We start from the raw sequence: 23,838 nt of genomic DNA on the forward strand, positions 1-23,838 counted from the left end.
GTGATACCCATTGCATTGGTAGGTCAAGTCATTGGGAAAACTAACACTGCGTCAACATTCACAATGTGTCAATGTTGGCCACTTTGGCCACAACAAATTACTTTCTGAGTGAGTGAGTGAGTTTAATTTTACACCGCTTTTAGCAATATTACAGCAATATCACGGCGGGGGACACCAGAAATGGACTTAACACATTGTACCCATGTCGGGAATCGAACCAGCGTGACGAGCGAACGCCATAACCACTAGGCTACCGACCTCCCCTCTTATTCTTTGAAATCTTTATTTTTTTCTGAAATGTTTCATTTCATCCTGAAACAGGTAAATATACATCTGAAGGTATTTACCTATCTTGCCAATGGTCGTATAAAAATCTCTCTGCTTAGGTACAGAAGACATAAAAACTATCCAAACCTAAAACAATAGTAACTCATCCATTTCATTGTTTTATAAACAGCAAAAACAAGTCAAATTTTGTACAAGAATTCCAAAAAACTAACAAAAGTTTTTGTGGCCTTATCAGAAGGGCTGATCTCTGATCTGCAGTTAATATAGATGTACTCACATTAAGTGTCAATATGACTTGATACTAGTTCAGTACAACAGCATGTATTGCAATGATGTTGTGTACCCGTACATATATGGACAGACCACTCAACATTACTGAGTATCTGTAGAAAGTTGCATTGTAAAAGCTTCAGTCAGACTTAATAAGTCGACATAATAAGCGCCCATGGCGCTCTCAAAATTAGAAATACGGGCTCTTATTAGAATATAATTTTGGTGAAAGAGTCAAAAAATTGTAAATTTTATGGTTTCTGCTGACAGCCGGAAATGATACAAAAGAAAAGTCTGTGCGTATTATACACGACAGATATATTTTTCCAGAATTTAATTGCCCGTAATTAAGGGTGCATATAACACACGAGTGCGTATTATACACGAATAAATGTACACAAATTGTGTACATTGATCAGTCGGAAGGGTGCTATTTGGGATTGTTCACTAGCCAATATATTGGCAAATATTGCCGTGGGCGCTTATTAGAGCGGGGCGCTTATTACGTCGAATATGGTATTTGTTATTATTTCAGTGAATCACTCGAATATTTTTTGTTTGGGGAAGCAGCTGTGAGTTCAGTTCATCTTTACATTATATTCTATCTTGCAATATATCAATGTTTATACTAGTATACTTATGTTGTACTGTAATATATTGCAATACAAAACATTTGTAATGGGTTTCCACTTATCTTCAGCAGAAATGCTTGATTAGATTCACTGTCTTAAGGTAGAATTTATGTGAAAATGTCATTTGCTGATATTATATGTATCCAGTGAATCAGGAACCGATGCAAACATCTTGATGATGTTACACACAAAACCTCACACAGAAAAATCACAATGTCGAAAGAGAATTGAAAACTGATTTGGAATTTCCAGACCTGGTCCTTCATAATACAAATCTAATTAAATCTACTGGTAATTTAATCTAAGACTTGCACAGCGATGATCATCAGTAGTTATCTTCACACACTACCACATTTCCCCAACAGTCTGTGATCAGCCCTCCAAATGCACACTCCAAATACTACTTTCCATACAACTGTTTTTATGTTATTATGTGAAATAAGTTGCTGACATTGGCACATTGTGACATATTCCAGTGTTAAGTACTCCTGTATATCTATATCTGTCTGTGTTAAGTCTTTGGCAAGTGAGATGAGGTGAGGCAATTTAACCTGATTATGTCATTCAATGACATTCATTTCACGAAATACAGGGACTTTTGTACGAGGCAAATTGTTCACATCATATTACATTCTAATACTTGTAAACAATTCAACATTTTTTCAAAACATTAATTGTGTTAATGTTCTAGTTTTGTCCAACTAATGCTTATTTTACCTTAATACCGAATTTCAATTCCATGAAAACACTAAATCCTCCTATATTGAACAGAACAATGGCACAAAAATGGCATCATCAGGTTGTACATAAATATCTAATGAACAGCAGCACCAGTGGCAATAATGGCAAATGTTTATCCTGCTTTGTTGCTATGGAAACATCCCTAAAGACATTTGAAATTGAAAATATTATAAATCATCCTCTGAAACCTTCTGATGTTATTACATAACAAATGAAGAGGACGTTTCCATAACAACAGTTGTATTTATAGCAGCATAAATGACAAGATCAGTGACAGGACAAAGCTCCAGCCAATGAGAGCCCTGCTTCCAGAGCATGTTGGAAGCGATGACTCTCTTGCTGTAGTTCCCGCTGGACGACAGGCTACTGCTGCATGTGTGGGATTTTTGGTTTCTCTGCTGGGTACTGTAGTAGTGGAGTCTGTGAAAACAAGAAAACATTCAATATAATGAAAACTCTAAAATATTCTAAAGTCGTACAATACAACTTTTTACTCCCCCTTTGGCATTAAGAAGAAAATTTTGTTTGTTTACTTCCTTGTTGTTTAACGCCCTACTCAGCAATATTCCAGCTATATGACGGCTGTCTGTACATAATCTAGTCCGAACCAGACAATCCACGAGCAGTGATATGCACAATGGGATACCATGACATACATCAACCAAGTTAGCGAGCCTGGACACTCGATCATGCTAGTTGCCTCTTACGACAAGGGTGGGTTGCTGAAGACAAGTTCTAGCCCAGATCTTTACTGGTTTAAAGGGCAAGTAAAGTCAGATTTTAATACTTCAGGAAAAAGAACAAATCACACAATAAAAAAACCAAAATCGTCCCCCAATCGAAAACCTCCAAGACTGGGAATCTCCCTACTGGAGATTAAAACGGGTTCCCAATGTTGGACGCTCTGTGCAATTTCAAGGCTCATGATGATCGGTCCGACGAACAGTCTGGCTGCTTCTACCTCGGATTTTTGTGATACACAAATGTCTTTTTTCTGTCTGCTCATGCATTCGATTAGCTTTCCACAACTTATGTCACCCTCGTAACAACACTTAAGATGCCTTCAGCTGTTTACTCAGGGGATTAATCCCTGACAGGCATGTATTGCGTAGAATAGGGAAGAAGGCAGCTGGTGTTTTATTACCCAACAGGATGTTAGTAATAAAACTCTTATTACCGATCTTTAATTATCTTACTTATTCACAATGTCAAGATCGAGGGTTGTTTCATTTCAAACATTCAACAATGTAGGCAATTTTGTTATTTTTGTAGGATTAACAGAAATAGTAGAACAGTATGTATGTATAACGGCTAAGAATCACAAGATAGATAAACGCGGCAAACAGCCAATGAAACCAGTTGTCACCGCTGAACGGGAAGCTTTAGGCCACGCACCGAACATGTGATTTCAGCGCTTTCACTTGGACATTGAAATACTCTCTACGAATATTATAAATGTCCGAGACCTGCATCACTTCGGGCTTTCCTCACACATTATGCTGACATGCCGCGATATAACTGGAATACTGTAAAAAGCGGCGTTAAACTCAACTCACTCACTCACTCTACAAATGGTATGAATTTTTGCCTCCCAGACATTGACTAAATGTATCATGGAAAATTCATTTGTTTCACTTAACTTGCCCTTCAAGAGCCAAATAACTGGGTGGTTACAATGTGTGATCTGACTGACTTTGAGTGAGTGAGTGAGTTTGGTTTAACGCCGCTTTTAACAGTATTCCAGTTATATTGCGGGGTGTCAGCTTAATGTGGGAGGAAAGCCTGAAGTGATGCAGGTCTTAGACGTTTACCTCTTCGGTGAAACCCACGAGCATGGGTATGGTGCTGACAAACCTAGAAATATAATCGGGGCAAACCGGGATTCGAACCCACAATCATAGGTTTCTGGTGTGCCCAAGCGACGCAACTCTGCACAGCGAATCGCGGCACTTTAGACGACTGGGCCACCAGTGCCCCCTGACTGACTTTGATGTCCAACTGACCTGTGTGTGTCGATTGTGTTGATGTGTGCATGCAGTATTGGTCTTTGCGTAGTGTAGTGAAGTGCTGGACAGATTTATCCCCCTCCTTGCTGCTGCTGCGGGCGCTGATCTGAACACTGTAGTGTCTCTCCTCATTCAGGCCAGTCAATATCAACTCTGTTATATTCTGAAACACACAACATTAGAACTACTTAGCAATGAAATTAAGACCTTTCAGAAAGTCATATCAGCCTCTTTCTCAACTAAGGATGGTGGGTGAGTGTTTGGTACTCATACTGAAGACCATGGTCTAGAATCCCCTCAGGGGTACAAGGTGTCAAGCCTCCTCTTTGTGTTCCCAGCCATAAAAATGCTGTAAATCTTATTGCAGGGTAAAACCATTCTCACTCACTCACTCTCTATTTTTTGTTGGTTTGTTGATTAACGCCGTACTCAGCAATATTACAGCTATATAACAGCGGTCTGTAAATAATCGAGTCTGGACCAGACAATCCAGTGATTGACATCATGAACATCCAAACACGCAATTGGGATACGATGATATGCATCAACCAAGTCAGTGAGCCTGACCACCCGATCCCGTTAGTCGCCTCTTACGACAAGCATAGTTGCCTTTTACGGCAAGCATGGACTCTCTCTAGACCTGAAGAAAACATATAAGGGTTTCTTTGATTCACTATGAACAGATTCAGGGATTCAACATAACACATGATCAGGAAACCAAGACAAAACAAATATGACGCTTTTGGCAGTATACCAGCAATTTAACGACAGGGGGACACCAGAATCATGGGCTTCACACACTGTACCAACATATGGAATCAACCCAGACCTTTGGCATGACATGCAAATGCGTCAACCATTGGGTTACTCCACAGCCCTTATTATTACATTGATAACATTGATTGATTATGACCTTAAAACAAAATTTCACAAAACCATGCATACTCAAACTAGTTGAATCTTAAAACATTTGTTAACATAATTTTTTTAATCATTTTCCATTGAAGTACCTTTTCAAGTTTGAACTATTGTTAATGCCACTGATGATTAAACAGCCTCCTTCAACAGGGGTTTATCTAGACTTGCTCAAAGGCCAATATTTGGCCACAAGTCTGGAGCAAATGTCAGTCAAATTTCCCAAATTGGATTACAATTTTCCCAGTTCTTCATAACATGTATTGTTATATGATAAGAGGTAACTTGTGGATCACTGACAATAGGACTTAGTTTTACATTATCGCACATGGGGCAATGTTAAATTATCTCGGAAATTAAGAAAGTATATTTTTTTCAATGCAATATTTTAACAAAATAGTGATTTTTCCCCCAATTTGCTTGCCTAGAATCCTAGATAAATCCCTGTTCAAGCAGTTGGAAGACACACATTGAGTTGAAAATGCAATTTTGTAACAAAATAATGATTTTTTCCCCCAATTTGCTTGCCTAGAATCCTAGATAAATCCCTGTTCAAGCAGGTGGAAGACGCACAGAGAGTGTGAAGAGTTGACTATGTTTGCTGACATGAAGACATTAGCTTACCCCTGAGATGATTCTTTCCTCTGGATTTTTGCTATATACAACTTGTCGTGATGTCGGGGGAACAACCTGACTCTTCCCCCACAACACTGTGTACCCCGTGGTGACCCCACTCCACACCGGCTGCTGCCACACAATCGCAACATCTACGCTGCAGCGGTCAACAAGTGGATGGATCTTGATGTCTGGCGGCCGGCCAGGCAGTATGGTAACTGAAATACACAAACATCACACAATGTCTAGAAGATTGTTCATCCCAGGGCTCCAGAAATTAGGTACAGTAAACTACGGTTATAACGAACTAGAAGGGACCACAAATTTTAGTTCGTAATAACCATAGTTCGTTATAGGCATATATACAGCATTTATACAACAAATGGCCGGGACTAAAAAATAAGTTTGTTATATCGGTCAGTTCATTATAAGCATGTTCGTTATAAACGTAGTTTACTGTATTTAGTTCCGGGTACAACATTGGCACAGGTGGTGAAGTTCTCTAAGGACATCCAATTCACTGTCACGGAGTGTTATTGTAACTCACTTACTCCAGCTCCAGCGTTATTCGCAGGACTATTCCAGCCTGCATGTAAAATGCCAAAATCAAGATGAAAACGGTAGTCTACTTGCGGCTATAGAAATAATAATCTTGGTTCTCAGGCACCACCCACATCATCAGAAAGTCCGCTGCCTGTTTTGTTTTTATTTCCATTTAAATTTTTTTTTAAATCCTTATATATTCCAAGCCCAACAGTAGTCAAATACTGTATTCCCAGGTTGATTGTACACAACTTTTTATTTGGTTACGCAACTGTTTATTTGGTTACATACTAGTTTGAACAACCAAAAAAAAGAAGACAGCACACGCCTGCTCTATATTTTCAAATACCATTGCCTGAGATTTTATTTAGCCTTATCTCTAACAAAATTCCAGCCCCCCTACCCCCCCACCCTCAGTATTCAATGTTTTGTCCTTAGTCCTTAATATTTTGTCCTTAATTAGTACAACCGTATTCACTGCACCGAGTGTTTAGAAAACTTATAAAGTTTAATTTGCCGGAGATTCTGCAATAGAGGACAAACTTGGCTCAAATATCGATGAAACCCAACATTTCTGTAATATAGTTACATGTGGTTTCTGTAAAACCTCTGCAATATAAACACGAAAATATGGACTGTTATGTAAATAAACGAGCTCAGTGCGGGGTGCTTAAAAAGATTACTTACAGATTGATGTAGACATTTATCAGGGGTGTTTATTGGAAAGAAGTGCTCAGTACAGTGATACTGTACCCCCAACATTGTGGGACCGCCTCTGTGGTCTAGTGGTAGAGCGTCTGGCGGAATGTCCCGGGTTTGATCCCGGCCGCGTCATACCAAAAGACGTTAAAAGATGGTACTTGTTGTTACCCTGTCTGGCGCTCGGCATTAAGTGGCTAAAACCAGGACTGGTCAGCTCGGAGTCAGTATACTGTGTCTGAGTGGGGTATTCATGTTAAACTGCGTCATGGTATCTCAGTGTGCTAGCACTATAAATCGGCATCAGTCCGATTGTACAAGCAGCGACACACCCACACACGTCGCTATATAAGTGCAATAATCTTGGGCGCGAAGTAACACCCAATTTCACCTCACCTCACCCAACATTGTGATACTCTAGCATAAGCGCCCTTATCTGAGATGCTACAACACTGTGTGATTAGCCTGTACCTTTCCTGGGGCACTCCGGCCTGATCTTGCCCCTGACTTTGATATCTACACAGTGAGGGGTAGAGAAGCTGGCAACTGATGCAGCCAGCTCCTCCCCGAAAGCGTTGATGGGCCTGACTTGGACGGTGTAGTTGCAGCTGTAGTGAAGGTTGTACAGGTTGAACTCCTGATCCTGGAAACACACAGCATGACTGTACTGGGGTATGTTTCACCAGATTGGAAAATGGCCGCGACATAATGAATCTAATGTAGCTCTACATCTGAAATTAAGTAATACAGTCTAGGCTTCGTCCGTACCAAATTTCATGCTTTTATCACTAACAGCCAAATTTTGATATAATATATTGAACACATCCATTGGATTATTTATATTAGCATCTTTAAGTATTTTAGTTGATAGGTAAACAGCTCCATGTACCTCAAATATATTTTTTAGATTGTTATTTTCATGTAAATTTGCAATATGTTTCCTACTGTCCCCAAATATCAGTGAATGAAACATTATTATATGTTGGATCACAAATCAACCGACCATTTCTCTTCTTCTTATTATTATTACTTAATTATTTTAGCCAACACATCACAAATGGAATAAGAGACCCTGTGATGGTAAATACTTGTAATGAATATGCCAACCAGTTATAAAGAGGAAACTCGAAAAATAAATTTTTCAAAAGTCTCAAACCATCAAAAGGCACGTATCTGTATGCCAAGTTTGGTGATGAAACATTGTATGGCTTTCAAGATCTACTCCGGAAATGGGCACTACCCATCAAGTCAAAGTCGTTGCCATGGAAACTCCAAAACAAAATTCCAAAAAATCCCAAATTATCAAAAGGCACCAGTTTACCACTGGACCTTTCTATGTGCTAAGTTTGGTGACAAAATCTTAATTTCCATAGAAAAGCCAACATTTTGCATGTGCATACAGTTCACAAATCAAAGGTACAGGAAAGTCTGGTACCTTTTCCCCAAATTTGGTGGATCGATGCTCATGATATTAATCACTGAATTGTCTGGTCCAGACTCGATTATTTACAGACTGCCGTCATATAGCTGGAATATTGCTGAGTGTGGCATAAAACAACAAACAAACCAACCCCTCTCCACAGACTTCTGACTTAGGCTGAAAAAAATCTGTGATCCAACAAATGAAAAACCTAATGTCCATGTCAGACATCAAGTACCAGGTACATACATGTGTGGTAGCACTCAGCTCGGCAGGGCGGAACTTCCTCCTGTCACCAACATGGTCACAGCTCACGGCCCGCCAAAACACTATGTACTTCTCCAGTCTCTCCTCTGAAAACCAAATACTCATTTACAGACAAGGAAATGTGAGCCCTATACTACGCTGCGTTTTAAGCATACAGTGTGAATATCACCAAGTCATACCAATGGACTTATCATTCTATTCTATACGATAGCGACGGGATAAATCGCAAAGAACAACAAAGAACACAGCATGGTTTATTTCAGGAAAAAACATTGTTCTATCATGATGTTATTTCTGGACATTCGAACATGCCCTTGCAACTTGATCACATTGTATATTGGACGTTATTTTTGAGAGGGGTGTGGCTAGTGAGTTATATTAAACAATTCATCTGGTGAGTTGTTTGCCATAGATGTGACTGGGCAATTTGAAACTGGGCAACGCAGATAAACGCGATAGCCCGAATGATCGCATCCAAAAGCGGGAGAGATGTGACCTTTGGTTTTTGGAAAAAACATACAGGTAATCGATGTGAGCATTGTGACAATATGCAGGAAATAGCCAACTTAACCCCCTGTTCATAAAATGGACTTGTCCGACACTACCGAGGTTATTCTGTTCAGGGAGTCATCATTATTTAAATACGGGTAAATATTTTTAAAGCTTGTACATCTTATCAACATCCTTAAAGAGGCTGTACATAATGTTGATATCTCATGTAAGAAATATTCGCCTCATGGTCGTTGTTTATCGTACAAGAAAAAACTGCAGGGGAATAAACAACTCGAGGATGCATCCCTCATGGTTTATTCTCCCTGCAGTGTTTTATTATACGATAAACAATTCCCACTCATGCTTTATTTCTTAATTATTAATGCCAACACCATTCCTCTCATTGTAGTGGACCGCCTCCGTGGTCTTGTGGTAGAGCGTCCGCCCGGAGAGCGGAAGGTCCGGGGTTCGATCCCCGGCCGCGTCATACCAAAAGACGTTAAAAGATGGTACTTGTTGTAACCCTGTCTGGCGCTCGGCATTAAGGGGCTAAAACAAGGACTGGTCGGCTCGGAGTCAGTATACTGTGTCTGAGTGGGGTATTCATGTTCAACTGCGGCATGCTATCTCAGTGAGCTAGCACTATAAATCGGCATCAGTCCGGACTAGTACAAGCAGCCACACAAACACACACACGTACATGCACGTCGCTATAAGTGCAATAATCTTGGACGCGACGTTAAACCCAATTTCACCTCACCTCATTGTAGTGAGTGTTATTCTTTAGTGTGTAAGAAGCAATACTTTTTTTTATCTTTTGGCTTCTTGACCAACCCTAATATTTTTTTTGTTTTAATTCAACACTGTTTCTCTTGATATACTGACTGGAAATTATTTTCTTGATTGTGAATGTCAGTGCTGTATTTATTTTGAACTAATGTATACCATGTAGAGTTTTTTTATACAAAATTTTGGTTAATTAGGATAACCATATTTTTTCCATCAAAGATGTTAGATATTTGAGTTCTGATAGAGGGTTTGAAAGATGCTTCTCCTGATGATTGGTAAAGGTCAGCCCTGACTGAGATGCTCTGTGTGAAGATGAAGCTTCAGACCCACCTGTGACAGTCCTCCACTCGATCCTGGTCTTCAGGACACCGCTGTAGTAGAAACTCTGGTCCACTGTGATGTTGTATACAACAGAGTTGTCAGATATCCACGGCTTCTGTGTCACATGGTCTGCCAGAAGAGAACATTGCTTATCAATTATGATATAACACACGCATCAATTTATTGTTACTACATAATAACTTGCATTATGTGAAGCCCATCTCTGGTGCCCCCGCTGTTATATTGCTGGAATATAGCTAAAAGTGGCGTAAAACCATACTCACACACTCACTCACTCAACTTGTTGGACAACAGACCAAAGGTCATATTAAGTCAACATTGCAAAGGGAACAAAACCTTCTCTAACTGAAGTAAATACTTGTACATGTTACTGTAAAAATATAAACATCTTGCACTTTAAACAGAATTAACATTTCTTTTCCCCCACGAAACCAACCTCCCCACACAACCTAATGATACATGAAAACAAACAGTAAGAGTAATGTTACTTCATTTCGACCTAACAAAGCAAAGTTACGAAATCTACTGACCACAACATGCTTGTGTTGGGGGAGAGTATGTGACAATGTACATGGAGGCCATTCTTCCCTTCTGTATCCTGTTGCGCCAGCGCACAGTGGCGTATACCTGCAACAGAGTGTAGATTGACAGAAAACAATGGGATGATGCGTCTTAAGGGTTCTCATGAAGCACCGTATCATGAGGTGAGGTGAGGTGAAATGGGGTTTAATGTCGCGTCCAAGATTATTGCACTTATATAGCCTTCTCAATCTCCAGGGGGGCACAGGTGACCCAGTCGTCTAAAGCGCTGCGATTCGCTGTGCAGAGTTGCGTCCCTTGGGCACGCCAGAAACCTATGATTATGGGTTCGAATCCCGGTTCGCCCCGATTTATTTCTAGGTTTGTCAGCACCATACCCGTGCTCGTGGGTTTCACTGAAGTGGTAAACGTCTGAGACCTGCATCATTTCGGGCTTTCCTCCCACATTAAGCTGTCAGGCGGTGATATAACTGGAATACTGTTAAAAGCGGCGTTAAACCCAACTCACTCACTCACTCTCAATCTCCACTTACGTCTATTTTCAATTGCCATTTTTCTTTGAATAAAAACTTAAGTTACCACGCAGGCTAACTTTGAGAAGTTTGCATTTTGCAGAGTTTCTCAAATTTGAGTAAGAACTCAGACTTAAGTCAGCTTCTGAACTTAAGTTTGTTTCGAGAAATTGGGGCCAGGTTACAGGTAGGAATTGTGAATCAAATCAGCATGAATCAGCCAAATCAAGTACATACCTATTGCTAATCACCCATGAGCGCCAATCATCTGTTGGCTTCCCTTGTTAGTTTCTACCCTTTGTTATTTCCACCTCTTTTTATCTTTTTAATTTTGTTGTCCTTACATGTACATATATACGCTCTCTGCCTCATGGCATTCATTCACCTGATGAAGGAGTAAGCATATATAATATCCATATATTCTCTTCCTTATGTGTATCACTTCTAAATGCCTTTCAAAGTCGTCAGCACCATACCCGTGCTCGTGGGTTTCACCGAAGTGGTAAACGTCTGAGACCTGCATCACTTCAGGCTTTCCTCCCACATTAAGCTGACACGCCTGATATAACTGGAATACAGTTAAAAGCGGCGTTAAACCCAACTCACTCACTCACCTTTCAAAGACAAGTACCTACCTGTACAAAGTATCTACTTCCTGGTTGGAGGTTTCTCAGCACAAACTTGTGTTTATTCTGCAAGAACATCATTGCACAGTCAGGGTTAACTGATGAAACGTTGAAATCTTCAGTAAAAAAAATACACATTATCTGTCCTAAACGAAATGGATGAAGAAAAGAATTAAAAAAATTCCACCAAAGTTACCTGTATTGCTAAACTCATATCAGGTGACATATCATTAAATGTAAACCTTCCACTCCTAAACAAATGTACAATATATGCATGCATTTTGTGAGTTCACATAATTATTGTCTGTTCCCAGTTTCGGGCATCTATTCCAAACAATGTCTCAAGGTAGGACAGTTGTACATAAGCATGATAGTATACTGAATTCAGAATGACAAACATTTCCACACTGTATTGCCATGACAACATAGGATGTCGGTTCTGTCTACTACTGTCAACAGCTTCATAGTTGCTAATTTCAATGGATGCTTGCTAATTTTACTTGCTACATGACCCATGAAGTTCCGGGGTAGAATAGGTTTTCAGCAACCCATGCTTGCTGTGAAAGGCGACTATGCTTGTCGTAAGAGGCGACTAAAGGGATCAGGTGGTCAGGCTCGCTGACTTGGTTAATGCATGTCATCGATCCCAATTACGTGGATCGATGCTCATGTCAATCACTGGATTGTCTGGTCCAGATTCGATTATTTACAGACCGCCATCATATAGCTGGAATAATGCTGAGTGCGGCGTTAAACAACAAACCAACCAACAACAAACTTGCTAAATATTGCACGAGGTCAAATCAGTCCAACTTACCGATTGTAACTTGTATTTTAACATATTAACTCTTTGATAATTAGCACTGGATTGGGGCAGTCCTTCACTACGCATCACCTGAGGGAAGAAAGAAATGGTGAATCAGCCCTTACCAATACATTTCTGAAACTTTAATTTTTGCAACATTAAAAAAATATATAGCTGTGTTTCCTTGCAAATGTTGTGAATATATTTTTGAGACTTTAGATGCAACCTCAAAGAACCCTGATAAATGTTTACTACTTTTTGCCTGCTGCCTGTTAGCATATTGAACAAGTCAACTCCTGAAACATGACATTTTGGGCCCTGTGGCCAAATGACTTCAAGGCATTGTTGAAAGGTTTGTACCTTGTGACTTCCAGCAGGGTGAGCTAGCTGTACAGCGGTGAGGTCAACTTACAATATATCTGTCGACAGGAAGTCCATCCAGCTGACGGGGTGGCTGCCACATTATCTCGACATCTACCTTTCCATCGTGCACAGTGGAAGATCCTTCCTCAAAATTGGCTGGAGGGGAAGGCTTCATAAATTCTGTTAAATAATATTTGGCACATTAATTACACTAATCATTTCGCATGATGTAAAAATTCTTTTAGAATTTATTATCTTGTTATCTTACCTTCAGTATAAAAGAAACGTGACTATACATTGTGAAGAGAAACATTAAATGAAAGGGAGGTAACTCAGATAAGACTAACACAGATTGGTTTCAGCTCAATGGTGTTTCAAACAAGGCATACCATAGTTCAAATCAAACATATTTTAAAAATAAATAAATTTGACATTTAATATTTTAATATGTGACAGTAGACTATGACAGTCCATATTGTCACAACTTGAACATTTTCTAAATTCTGCACACAGACGCACAGGAGAAAACTCATAGCTTGTAATGTAGATGCAGGCCACATATGAATGGTGGTTACATTCTTGTCTTACCTTTGGTATGTTTGGAAACTGAAGTGAACCCCTTGGAGCCATGTATGTTGACTGCTGCTACTATGACATTCAGTGTACTGGCAGGGACGATCCCACGCAGCTTCAGGAACCTCCTGTCAGTCTGGATAAAAAGGGGATGAGTGAGTGAGTGAGGTTTTAGTTTTTAGCGTTAATCCATATCCCAGCAAAACAAGTTTGAAACACAAACAACAAAAGGACTCAACACATTGTGGGGAATTGAACTTGAATGTTTTAACCTCAAGGTTATGTGAATGCCAAACAAAGCATCTCATTTGTGTTTCTCACATCAATCATAAGATTGCAAGACCACTTTGGTGGAACAGAACACACATGGTACAGAAGCTATCTGCTCGGCATTGTACCCATGTCGGGAATCGAACCCGGGTCTTCGGCGTGACGAGCGAACGCTTTAACCACTAGGCTACCCGACTGCCCCTGCTCGGCATCGACCACAGAGACATGCTATAGAAGCTCAACATCCCTGACCACAGAGACATGCTATAGAAGCTCAACATCCCTGACCAAAGAGACAGGCTATAGAAGCTCAACATCCCTGACATCGTGCAGACTGGACTCACCACTTTGAAGTTGACTCCTTTGCCTGACAGAGTCCGCCACCGAACCACATAGACAAAGGGGCGAGCAGCATGTCGCATCCATTTGCCTCCGGGCAGATCCCAGCTGATCACAACTCCACCATCTTTCCGGGTTTCAAATGTGATGTTGCCTGGCTTCTTGGGCAAACCTGCAATATGTATTCACATAGTCACAACCTTGTTTTTAAGAATTGACCTTCACTTTGTGTGAGTTCATTGGAGTATGAACCTTCATAGAGTGAGGGCCAAACTGTATGAACGTTGGAGTTCTGACTTTTCTCAATGCATACTGAAACGATGAGACCAAGATTATGTATGTTTTCATGCTTGGGAATTCCCAGGGGTTTCCCCAGGAATGTGGCGGTAGTCCATCAGTCTTTACGTCATTTCAATAACACATTCTCATGAAAAATGTATGAACGTCAAATTGTGTGGTTCATACACTTATGAACGTCAATTTCGCAGTCATGTGACCGACCTCTCGTCCAATGGAAAAGCCGTAAACTTCAAATTAAAAAATTATAAAGGCATGCTTTCTGACCAGGACTAAGAATGTTGTGATGTCAATTAAGACTATATATGAGTACTTCCTTTGACCTGAACAAAACATGCTTGTCAAATAATTTGTACTGTTTACACCAGACTATGCTTCCTCGATTTCTGAAACACCTAATCATTGCATACTACTTCAGTAACAATAAATCGATGATGCCCTGAAACCTATCTAATTAATGAAAGAGGTACCAAACCTCGGCCTCGAAAATTGTATCAGACAGGAATAACAACCAACCCTCTGCAAGATGAGCGGAGGGATGAACCACTGAGATATCCTTATCCTTGGAACTATATTGTGGGGCGGATCCAGGATTAAAAAAAAGGGGAGCTTCCACAGGGTTTGGGGGAGGAGAAGACTAACATCTAGTCTGTGAAATCAAGTTATAGTTATGAATTATAATAAAAAGGAGCCCAGAGACTTTCTTCATTTTCAGATACTGCAGTAATCTAGACTTGCCAAACATTATAGACTTGCATGTGCTGTATTGGATATATTTGTTTCTGTATGACAGACTAGGGGAGGAGGAGTCCACCCGAAAAATCACAAGACATGTCAACCATTATTAATTTTAGTTAAACAACCAAGTCAATATGTTATCATGGTCGGTAACATTTTTGGGTGGTGGTGAGTGAGATTATTTTTTTTACGTTTAAAAAAGGGTGTGTGGCTTATAATGCCCAGACCACCACCACCTCCTCCCGGATCCGCAACTGATATTCCATGCATTGCTTCACCCTAGGCCACCATCTTTCAGCGGCAAACAGCACGATAACACTGACCTCGATCATTTCTGGGTCCCTGACAGGTGAAGCCGCATCCATTGTCACAGCACTTGTTGCTGCCAGCACAGTCGGCGTCGTGGGTGCACTCCGGCACACATGCTGCCTTGAAGCCCGACATGGTCTTCTTGCTGGGGCAGGTCCCCACCTTCGACTGGGCTGCCCTGGCCAGGAACCTACAGCTCCTCCTGCAGCTGGCATAGTTGGGGTACTTCTCCTGAAACACCACATTCCGGCTCTTACGAAAATCATTTATCCAGAGTTTTACAGTTTATTAAATAAAATGGCATGCTTATATTTCAGAACATCAAGTGAACGAGTGCTTTGTCCGAAAATTACAAGAGCATGGTTCAACCAAAACCTTTGTTGTGTGACTGTCAACTCACATTTTATGATACTCATTAATATATCATTTATGCTATATTACATAGAGACATTATGTTTAAGTTTACCTCCAGTCACTATTGAGAATATCTAGTTTTGACTTGAAATATGTCCCAGATCATGAAGGTGAGATGAGGTGAAATGGGGTTTAAGGTCGCGTACAAGATTATTGCACTTATAAAGCAACATGCAGGTGTGTGTGCCTGCTTGTACTTGTCTGGGCTGATGCCGATTTTATACTGCTAGCCCACTGAGATACCATGCCGCAGTTTAACATGAATACCCCACTCAGACATAGTATATTGACTCCGGGCCTACCAGTCCTTGTATTAGCCCTTTAATGCCGAGCGCCAGATAGGGTAACAACAAGTGCCATCTTTTAACGTCTTTTGGTATGACGCGGCCGGGGATCGAACCCTGGACCTTCCGCTCTACCTCTAGAACACAGAGGCGGTCAGATCATGAAGGATAGCCCCCCTTTAAAGCTGGTAGACACAAATTCCATTACTGTAGTGAAAACTAGTGATCTAACTTGAGTGTGATACCTCTATTTGTAGTAGACAGAAACATATTGAACTTATCCATATTTAGGTGACGATAATATTACATTGTTCCTATTTTTTCAGGGCAGCTTTAAGAGATTACGTAATTTCAAAACACATGTTTCATCACATAACATCCAAACTTCTTAAAATTGTGTATCAATAGAAAAACTTCTACCAAAGTGAAGGAGAAAAAACAGTCAAAATAAATCAAAACGGCATAAAGGCCAAATGTGAACAGAGCTTGTAAATCATGGAAAAGAGGAATGCTACAAAATTTGCAAGGTTGCACAATATAGAGCTGGTTGTGGTTTTGAGAATAACTCAACATGCAATCTGCAGAAAAGGAACAAATGATGTGTCTGTTCCACCCTCTACTTAATTGCTATGATGACTTATACCCATCATTCACTGACCAGTGGAAAGTTCAACATAAACAAGAGCACAAGTTTGAAAATGAAACTCTAAAGAAGGAAAGCTGTGGGTGGAATACTTACTCCAATACTTACATCACAGTCATGTCTACAGCTCTCATTGGAGGTGTAATTGTTGCCAGGTGATCGATCACATACAAACAGACACTGAAACATAAACAACAACACTACATAAGACACCAGTTACAACAACAATGTTGCCTTCTGCATCATGAGTGAGTGAGTGAGTTTGGTTTTACGCCGCTTTTAGCAATATTCCAGCAATATCACGGCGGGGGACACCAGAAATGGGCTTCACACATTGTACCTATGTCGGGAATCAAAACCGGGTCTTCGGCGTGACGAGCGAATGCTTTAACCACTAGGCTACCCGACCGCCCCTCTGAAGTTCCTACCAACATAACAACATAGAAATAAGGAGAAAGCAGGCTGAAACTTTCAATAAATGATGAAAACTATATTTGCTAAATTCAAACACTGCACTAAATGCAATTTCATTTTCAATATAATTTGCTCAAATTGCTTTAAGATTACCAAATAATGATGCTGTAGTTTTTTCTAAGATTATAAAAAAACATACAGCTAAAGGAGATGGAATGAAGACAAATTACATATAGGTACACGCAGTCCCATCTTCTTGAGGCAAGGGAGTTAACGGACTGTAAAAGTCCAGTTTCCACCCTTGCCGAACTAGGCTGGCATTATGGAGTTACATTTTGGCTGGGCTAACGAGTCTTTACATATTTCAATCAAAATCGAGCAACGAGATAGACATCTGGTTAAAAAACAACATTGATTTCAAGGTGCAGATTTCGATTGACTGCAGGATTTGCAAAGCATGTGTATCGTTAACAGGGCGTTAACAGATATTTTACAAATCTTTTCATGTTCTTAATCAAGGTGCTCAAATCATTTGATGCACTTCGCAAGGTAAGACCCAATTATTACAACATAGATCTTGATTATCGATGATGGAGACTCCGTATGTGGATACCAGATCCTAGTCATGTTTCAACACATTAGACTACCCGGTACATGCACTATTTCCCTTGCCATGGGCAGAGATACACCAAGGTCCACTGTGTACAAATAAACCCTTGGTCCTTCTCTCCATGACTACAGAAATCTGGGGGTATACAGTTTTCACCAATATGAATCACTGTCATTAAAATTCCACAAATAGAAAAGACATGTGGTGTGCCATGAGTGATTCAATTTATCATTCCTACAAGGGTAGACACTATGAGCTAGTCAACTGCTCCTTTGAGACTACAGTGATCCCTCACTACAACGCTACCTTTGGGGTCAAAATTATTGATGAGCGTTATAGATGATCAGCGGTTTAATGAAGGTCGAGTCGTAGGTGGTACATGAACAACAAAACAGTACATGCTCTGCCTACCTAACATGATCTACGTTGCACGTTTCAGAGTTTAAAAAAAAGGATTAAAATAGAAATGGTTTATGATTCATAGTGTAAAAAAAGATTTAACGAGTATTAATATGGTCTTTCAAAGAAACACATAGTATTCCTTCAGCAAATTCAGGTGAATAAACAGGTATAACAATCTTGGTCAATAAAAGTATGAAATTTGATATAAAACATCACTAGACATGATGATTTACCATTTAAAATGTATTTCCTGCTCTCCAAGGCATTGTTTTATATGCAGAGATTAAGATTAAGATGTAGTAATTAATGTATCTGTATTTGGGGAGAAAACTAGTTGGCTCACGACTAACCAACTAGTGATGGGGTCTAACCCTGTTTCTAGGGGGTCATCAATGTAAACACTACAGGATACCCACAATCCTGCATCCTTGGTGCATCTCTGAAAGGGAGGTATTCTATCACATGCACTTGAGTACATTTGCAAACATAAAAACTTCTCAGCAAGGGACTTCACGACATTTTTTCGGGCGGTGTTCTTGCTTGATAACAATGGTATTCCAAGTGATCATGTTTAATCTACAGATACAGCAAACTATAATGTTCTGACTGTTTGAAAAAAATCTTAATATTCAAGGACAACTGTTTTATCAAATACCTGTAGCATTGCACGTAAGATATGTCGCAATGGGTCCGAGAGACAGGCACTCAAATCATGGGGTTTGGGAATTTATTGAGCTCATATTATACTACTGACCAATATCTGTTAATGACAGTTTAAAACAATTATTGTAAATTTTACTTTCATATGGTCTTGAAATAAGCACAATTAGGCATAATATTACTCTCTTGTTTACTATATTAACTATGTTGCATTACAGGTCTGAATTATGTTTTTGAGTAATTCTGGAAATTTATTCTCAGTTTGAATTATTTTTATAATTGTATAAACCACATAGTTTTGATTTATTGTGAATGTAGTTGATTTCTCCTGTATTTTTTGTCCAAAATGGCAGGCACATACAAAGCTTTTTATGCTATTATATTGACAACCTTTCAAGATTAGTCAAAATAATTTATCTTAAAGTACTGAACAGTTCACGATTTAAAAAATCTTCAAATTCTTTCATGGGTCAATACTCTCCTAATGATCCCAAATATTGCTGGCTATCTGGATTGGTTGAGCTCAGTGACAGGTCAAAGCTGTACAGGAAAGACTTAACTGACACATCATTGGATTTAATACACGGTTTGTGAGAGTGATTAACATTACTTATATTTTTGAACCCCTGAAGAAAAGTTTAGACAAACTTACTACCAGAAAAGGGACCTAATAGCCATTACATTAATAGATATACATTAATTTGACCTCACATGCTACTATTTGCTCTTGAAGAACAATCTTGAACAATCTTGATCAGCCTCATATGCTAAGGTCTTTAGTACTCAATGCCCCTGGAGGGGCGGTCGGGTAGCCTAGTGGTTAAAGCGTTCACTCGTCACGCCGAAGACCCGGGTTAGATTCCCGACATGGGTACAATGTGTGAAGCCCATTTCTGGTGTCCCCCGCCGTGATATTGCTGGAATATTGCTAAAAGCGGCGTAAAACCATACTCACTCACTCAATGCCCCTGGACCAACTTGGCGTGTCAGGCCCTTGACCTCTACCCCCAGCAGGAGCTAAAGTACATCCTAAGTCATAAATATTTAGTATCTTTATTTACACCCACAATTTATTGTTATTTTGTCTGAGCTGTTCTTTGTTTTAGAAGAGAAAAACCTGACTCATCTACTAACGACCATCCATAAATCTATTCCAGCCTCTATCATGACTGGGGTGAATCATCTGAGAAAATAAGCATAAAACTCAAGGCCAAGATCCTGGCTCCTGTACAGTTTCAAATATAGGCCCATTGTAGAAAAACTTGGATGAAACAGGTACCCGGTATGCCATGATACACCCAACATACAATACTGACATAATATATATACACACACACACACACACACACACACACACACACACACACACACACACACACACACACACATACATAGATATATATATACATATTGTGATATTTGAGTCAAAATATGATACATATTGCAACACTGACACATGCTAACAAGAGGTCATTGCTATCAACAAGTTTGTTTAAGTCCAACAACTGGTAAATTTTTGCTTGTTCTTATTCAATTGTCCGATCAGATTTAGCATACATTTTCATGACAGGCGGAAAGCAAACATTAGTCTTAGCAATTATCAGGCCAGGTTATTGCAAAACATTACAGGTCACGTCAGAACGACCTTTCATCCAACCAATCAGGGCGTCGCTTACCAGATCATGAAAGTGACAGTCGGAATGTGTTTTTCTCATCATGCAACCATGGGGTATTCCGAACGACAGTAACGGGTTTTATGATTATATCCATACAATCTAGGCCATCTATAAGCCATTCCAGAATGTTCTTCTTATCAGGTTTAATTTTTTTAAATCAAGAACACGTCAAAATATGTTTCGAAGCATAGTCGCCAGATTGAAACTAGTGTCGCAAAGCTCGAGAAAGCTGCCTTCTGATTGGCTAATGTCGATTTCTTGTCAGTCATTTCATTGATCGGTCAAAATTTGCGAAAGGTCGTTGACGTGACCCATAATGGGATGTCCTCAGATCTTTGTTTAGCGGTAGCGAAAACTGAGATCTGATTTTAATTAGATTGTGAGTAGGCATGCCATGTATGATATCTTCAGGCATTAATTGGCGATGCAACGATACATCATTAATAAACACCAAGAAACTTAAGAATTAGTTTCTTGTAGGCTTACCAGGTATTGTGAATGCAATGCAAACAGGAATGTTATTGACTGACTGACGGTCCTCGTAAGTTTGATTCCATTCAAATGAACACCAGTTTCAGTGTTTGCATGCTATATAAAAGTTATGATGTATCACATTATGTACTAGGGCTGGGACGGGTAATTCGGGTACTCAGGGTGGGTGGATACTGAGTGGGACCCGGGTACCCAGAGGACTACCCAGACCCGTGGTAAGTCACGTGATATATTGTTTAATAACAAAAATTATCTAGAACTGTATGTTTAAACAACAATTAAGTCACTAAAGTTTGCAGTTCTTTCTTACTATGCACCCATTTCTTCTGACTTTTATATGTTTGAATAAAAATATTCAGTCAACTTCAGTGTATGCATGACCAGATCGTTTTAAACGTGTATCTAAATGAACCAGGATGCTGCTCTCAACAGAAATCATATTATCCTTTGTATGTATATGAATGTTCTTAACAGGAATTGTATTGTCCTTTGTACATATGTATGTACATTCTTAACAGGCATGGTATAGTAATTTCAGTGAATATGAAAGATACTGTTTTGTAAAGAAAACAAAATTATTACGAATATCAAGTTCTGGTTTAAACAATCTTTCATAATGCTTATTGGGGATATGCACAAACTATATAAGTATGTTGAATTAACTGTTTTGAAAGAAAACAAACTCCAGTTACTGATGTGAGGTACATGCTGCGCTAGACTGAATCACTTCCCAATTCAAAAATGGATGATACTGTTTTGTTTTGTCTTATTTCTTTCATTCCAAAAGCCTGGGGTCCTGGCAAGAGTTCTCCATTTTTGTCTTACTATGAACTCCATGCTTCTGTACTGAAGAGTAAGAAATAATGAAAATATGTTTTTTTTTGCTTTTGCACATTGATCATGTTTCTGCAGTCATTCCTTGCAGCCTGATTCCGTCAGGTACAAAACAGTGTTACACAAACCATTCTCTCCATAACTTGAATGCTGGCAAGGACATCTAGTATAGGACCACAGGCACCATCTAGCATCAAGAACCTTGTTAAGCACAGGGTCTACTGTCTCTATTGTTGATAGCATCACTTACTGTTTTGCAGTCTCTGATTTTCTGACATTTTCTTATCAAATTGAAAGATCCATCCTTTGCAGTGTCTGAAGACTGAAACAGAAATTAAAACACTTAAAAACGTCAATGTCAACACATTAAATAAAAAACCCTGTAAAGGTACATGTTCAGCAAGTCAAATTAGCAAAAGATGTCAAGGACTTTAAGAGCATGGATAGGTTTGAATTCATAAGAAAAAGCAAAAAATAGTGCAGTCTATGAAATGGTGAGATTGACCAAAAGTTATTGAAAAGATATTCAATTGTATGATTGCATAGCAATAATCCCAACATAGTAAAGATTTGGATGACTGGGTGTCAATGAAACAATATATGTGACCCACCAGGAGAAAAGGACCTTACTGATGCAAGGATACAATTGTGCTATGACGTCATAAGACATTTAACGTCAACTTTCTTCAGTGAAGATCATCGCCAAAATATATCTTATAATAAAAGCATTATTTCAAACCCTTTCAGCATACATGTCTACTTTCAATTCATCAGACGTACACTATGTCTAAATACTGCTAATATGACATCAACAGTTGTAAGTCGGAAAATGAGTCCAAGTGTTTGATGTAATGTATCTCTGTAATAAATATGAATTGACGCTTGTGAATTGTATTTTTGTGTTCCGAAGATGCTGCAATTTTAAAATATAATGAAAAGTCAAAATGTGAAGTTTCCCCCATAAGGTTCCTTATCTCATAGTTGGTCACATATATATACGTACACAGTAAATAACTACATAGAAAAAACATGAAAACTCAATTGACAACAAGACTGACCACAGATAATTAGAAGGAACTTATTTCTGATAATAAGAAGGAATCCATTTCAATTGGTGTTAAAATGACCATCAAAAACCATTGACACTGATATTGACAAAACCGTCACTTTTATTCCCAGTTCAGCAGTGTTAACTGACTTCAAGTCAATCAGCTTATATCTACACATATGTGGAGGGGCGGTCGGGTAGCCTAGTGGTTAAAGCGTTCGATCGTCACGCCAAAGACCCGGGTTCGATTCCCGACATGGGTACAATGTGTGAAGCCCATTTCTGGTGTCCCCCGCCGTGATATTGCTGGAATATTGATAAAAGCGGCGTAAAACCATACTCACTCACTCACATATGTGGAATGTACATTCAACACAAAAAAAAGATAAAAAGATGAAAGATAACCCATCCCCTAGCCATACTGCCTGTACCTTATAACTATTCAAATGGCTATGTTTGAAAAAGTAAACTAGATCATGTCAAGAACACACTTTGCAAAGAGCCTTCTGAAATCCCTAAATACACCACCAATCTGCCACAAGCATAACCTCAAGTGCTTGTAATCAAAAGTCTATGACACTGGTGCATTAGCAAAGAAAAAAATCTGTATGTTTGTAGTGCATAAAGACGAAGTATACACTGGTGTGTTGTCCTGATTGTATATTTGACAGAGCTGTGGCAAACAACGCCAGAAGTGTCACCAACAACCTCCTCTAGATACAAACAAGCCTCTCACCCTTACGTCTCCAGCCGAGTAACAGATGGGTGACACACACATGCAGTAATCACTGGACAGCTTCCTAAAGTTCTTGGACACTCTTTCTTCAAGTTGTTATGATATACAGGACACTATACAAAGTTTGTTCTAGAACTTCAAGAAGTATGTATCAAAACCCTAGTGATTTAGTTGTAGGAACGTTTACAAAGTTATTCTCAAAACTGAGTGAATGTTTCGTTATGTGTCAGGCAG

At 39.4% G+C, this 23,838-nt stretch overlaps 1 protein-coding gene across 2 annotated transcripts in view; it reads right to left on the reverse strand.

The window, feature by feature from the left end:
- Positions 1–954: 954 nt before the first annotated feature.
- The window catches only part of LOC124116952 (anosmin-1-like), a 73,596-nt gene continuing 50,712 nt past the window's right edge, over positions 955–23,838 (reverse strand). Inside the window, exons 2-16 of one of the 2 annotated variants that reach the window (XM_046478612.2) lie at positions 22,071–22,142; positions 16,841–16,912; positions 15,406–15,622; positions 14,053–14,219; positions 13,454–13,574; positions 12,915–13,045; positions 12,515–12,592; positions 11,707–11,763; positions 10,550–10,646; positions 10,008–10,127; positions 8,379–8,482; positions 7,181–7,352; positions 5,477–5,685; positions 3,935–4,100; positions 955–2,351 (exon numbers count right to left, since the gene is read on the reverse strand). In XM_046478612.2, coding sequence (XP_046334568.2) covers positions 2,176–2,351; positions 3,935–4,100; positions 5,477–5,685; positions 7,181–7,352; positions 8,379–8,482; positions 10,008–10,127; positions 10,550–10,646; positions 11,707–11,763; positions 12,515–12,592; positions 12,915–13,045; positions 13,454–13,574; positions 14,053–14,219; positions 15,406–15,622; positions 16,841–16,912; positions 22,071–22,142 — 1,959 coding nt within the window. In that variant the 3' untranslated portion in view covers positions 955–2,175. Of the gene's footprint in view, positions 2,352–3,934; positions 4,101–5,476; positions 5,686–7,180; positions 7,353–8,378; positions 8,483–10,007; positions 10,128–10,549; positions 10,647–11,706; positions 11,764–12,514; positions 12,593–12,914; positions 13,046–13,453; positions 13,575–14,052; positions 14,220–15,405; positions 15,623–16,828; positions 16,913–22,070; positions 22,143–23,838 lie in introns of both variants that reach the window. The other variant, XM_046478611.2, reaches the window with a different exon arrangement.

Source organism: Haliotis rufescens, unplaced genomic scaffold, assembly GCF_023055435.1.
Source record: "Haliotis rufescens isolate VD_foot unplaced genomic scaffold, xgHalRufe1.0.p SCAF_9, whole genome shotgun sequence".
NCBI lineage: Eukaryota > Metazoa > Mollusca > Gastropoda > Lepetellida > Haliotidae > Haliotis > Haliotis rufescens.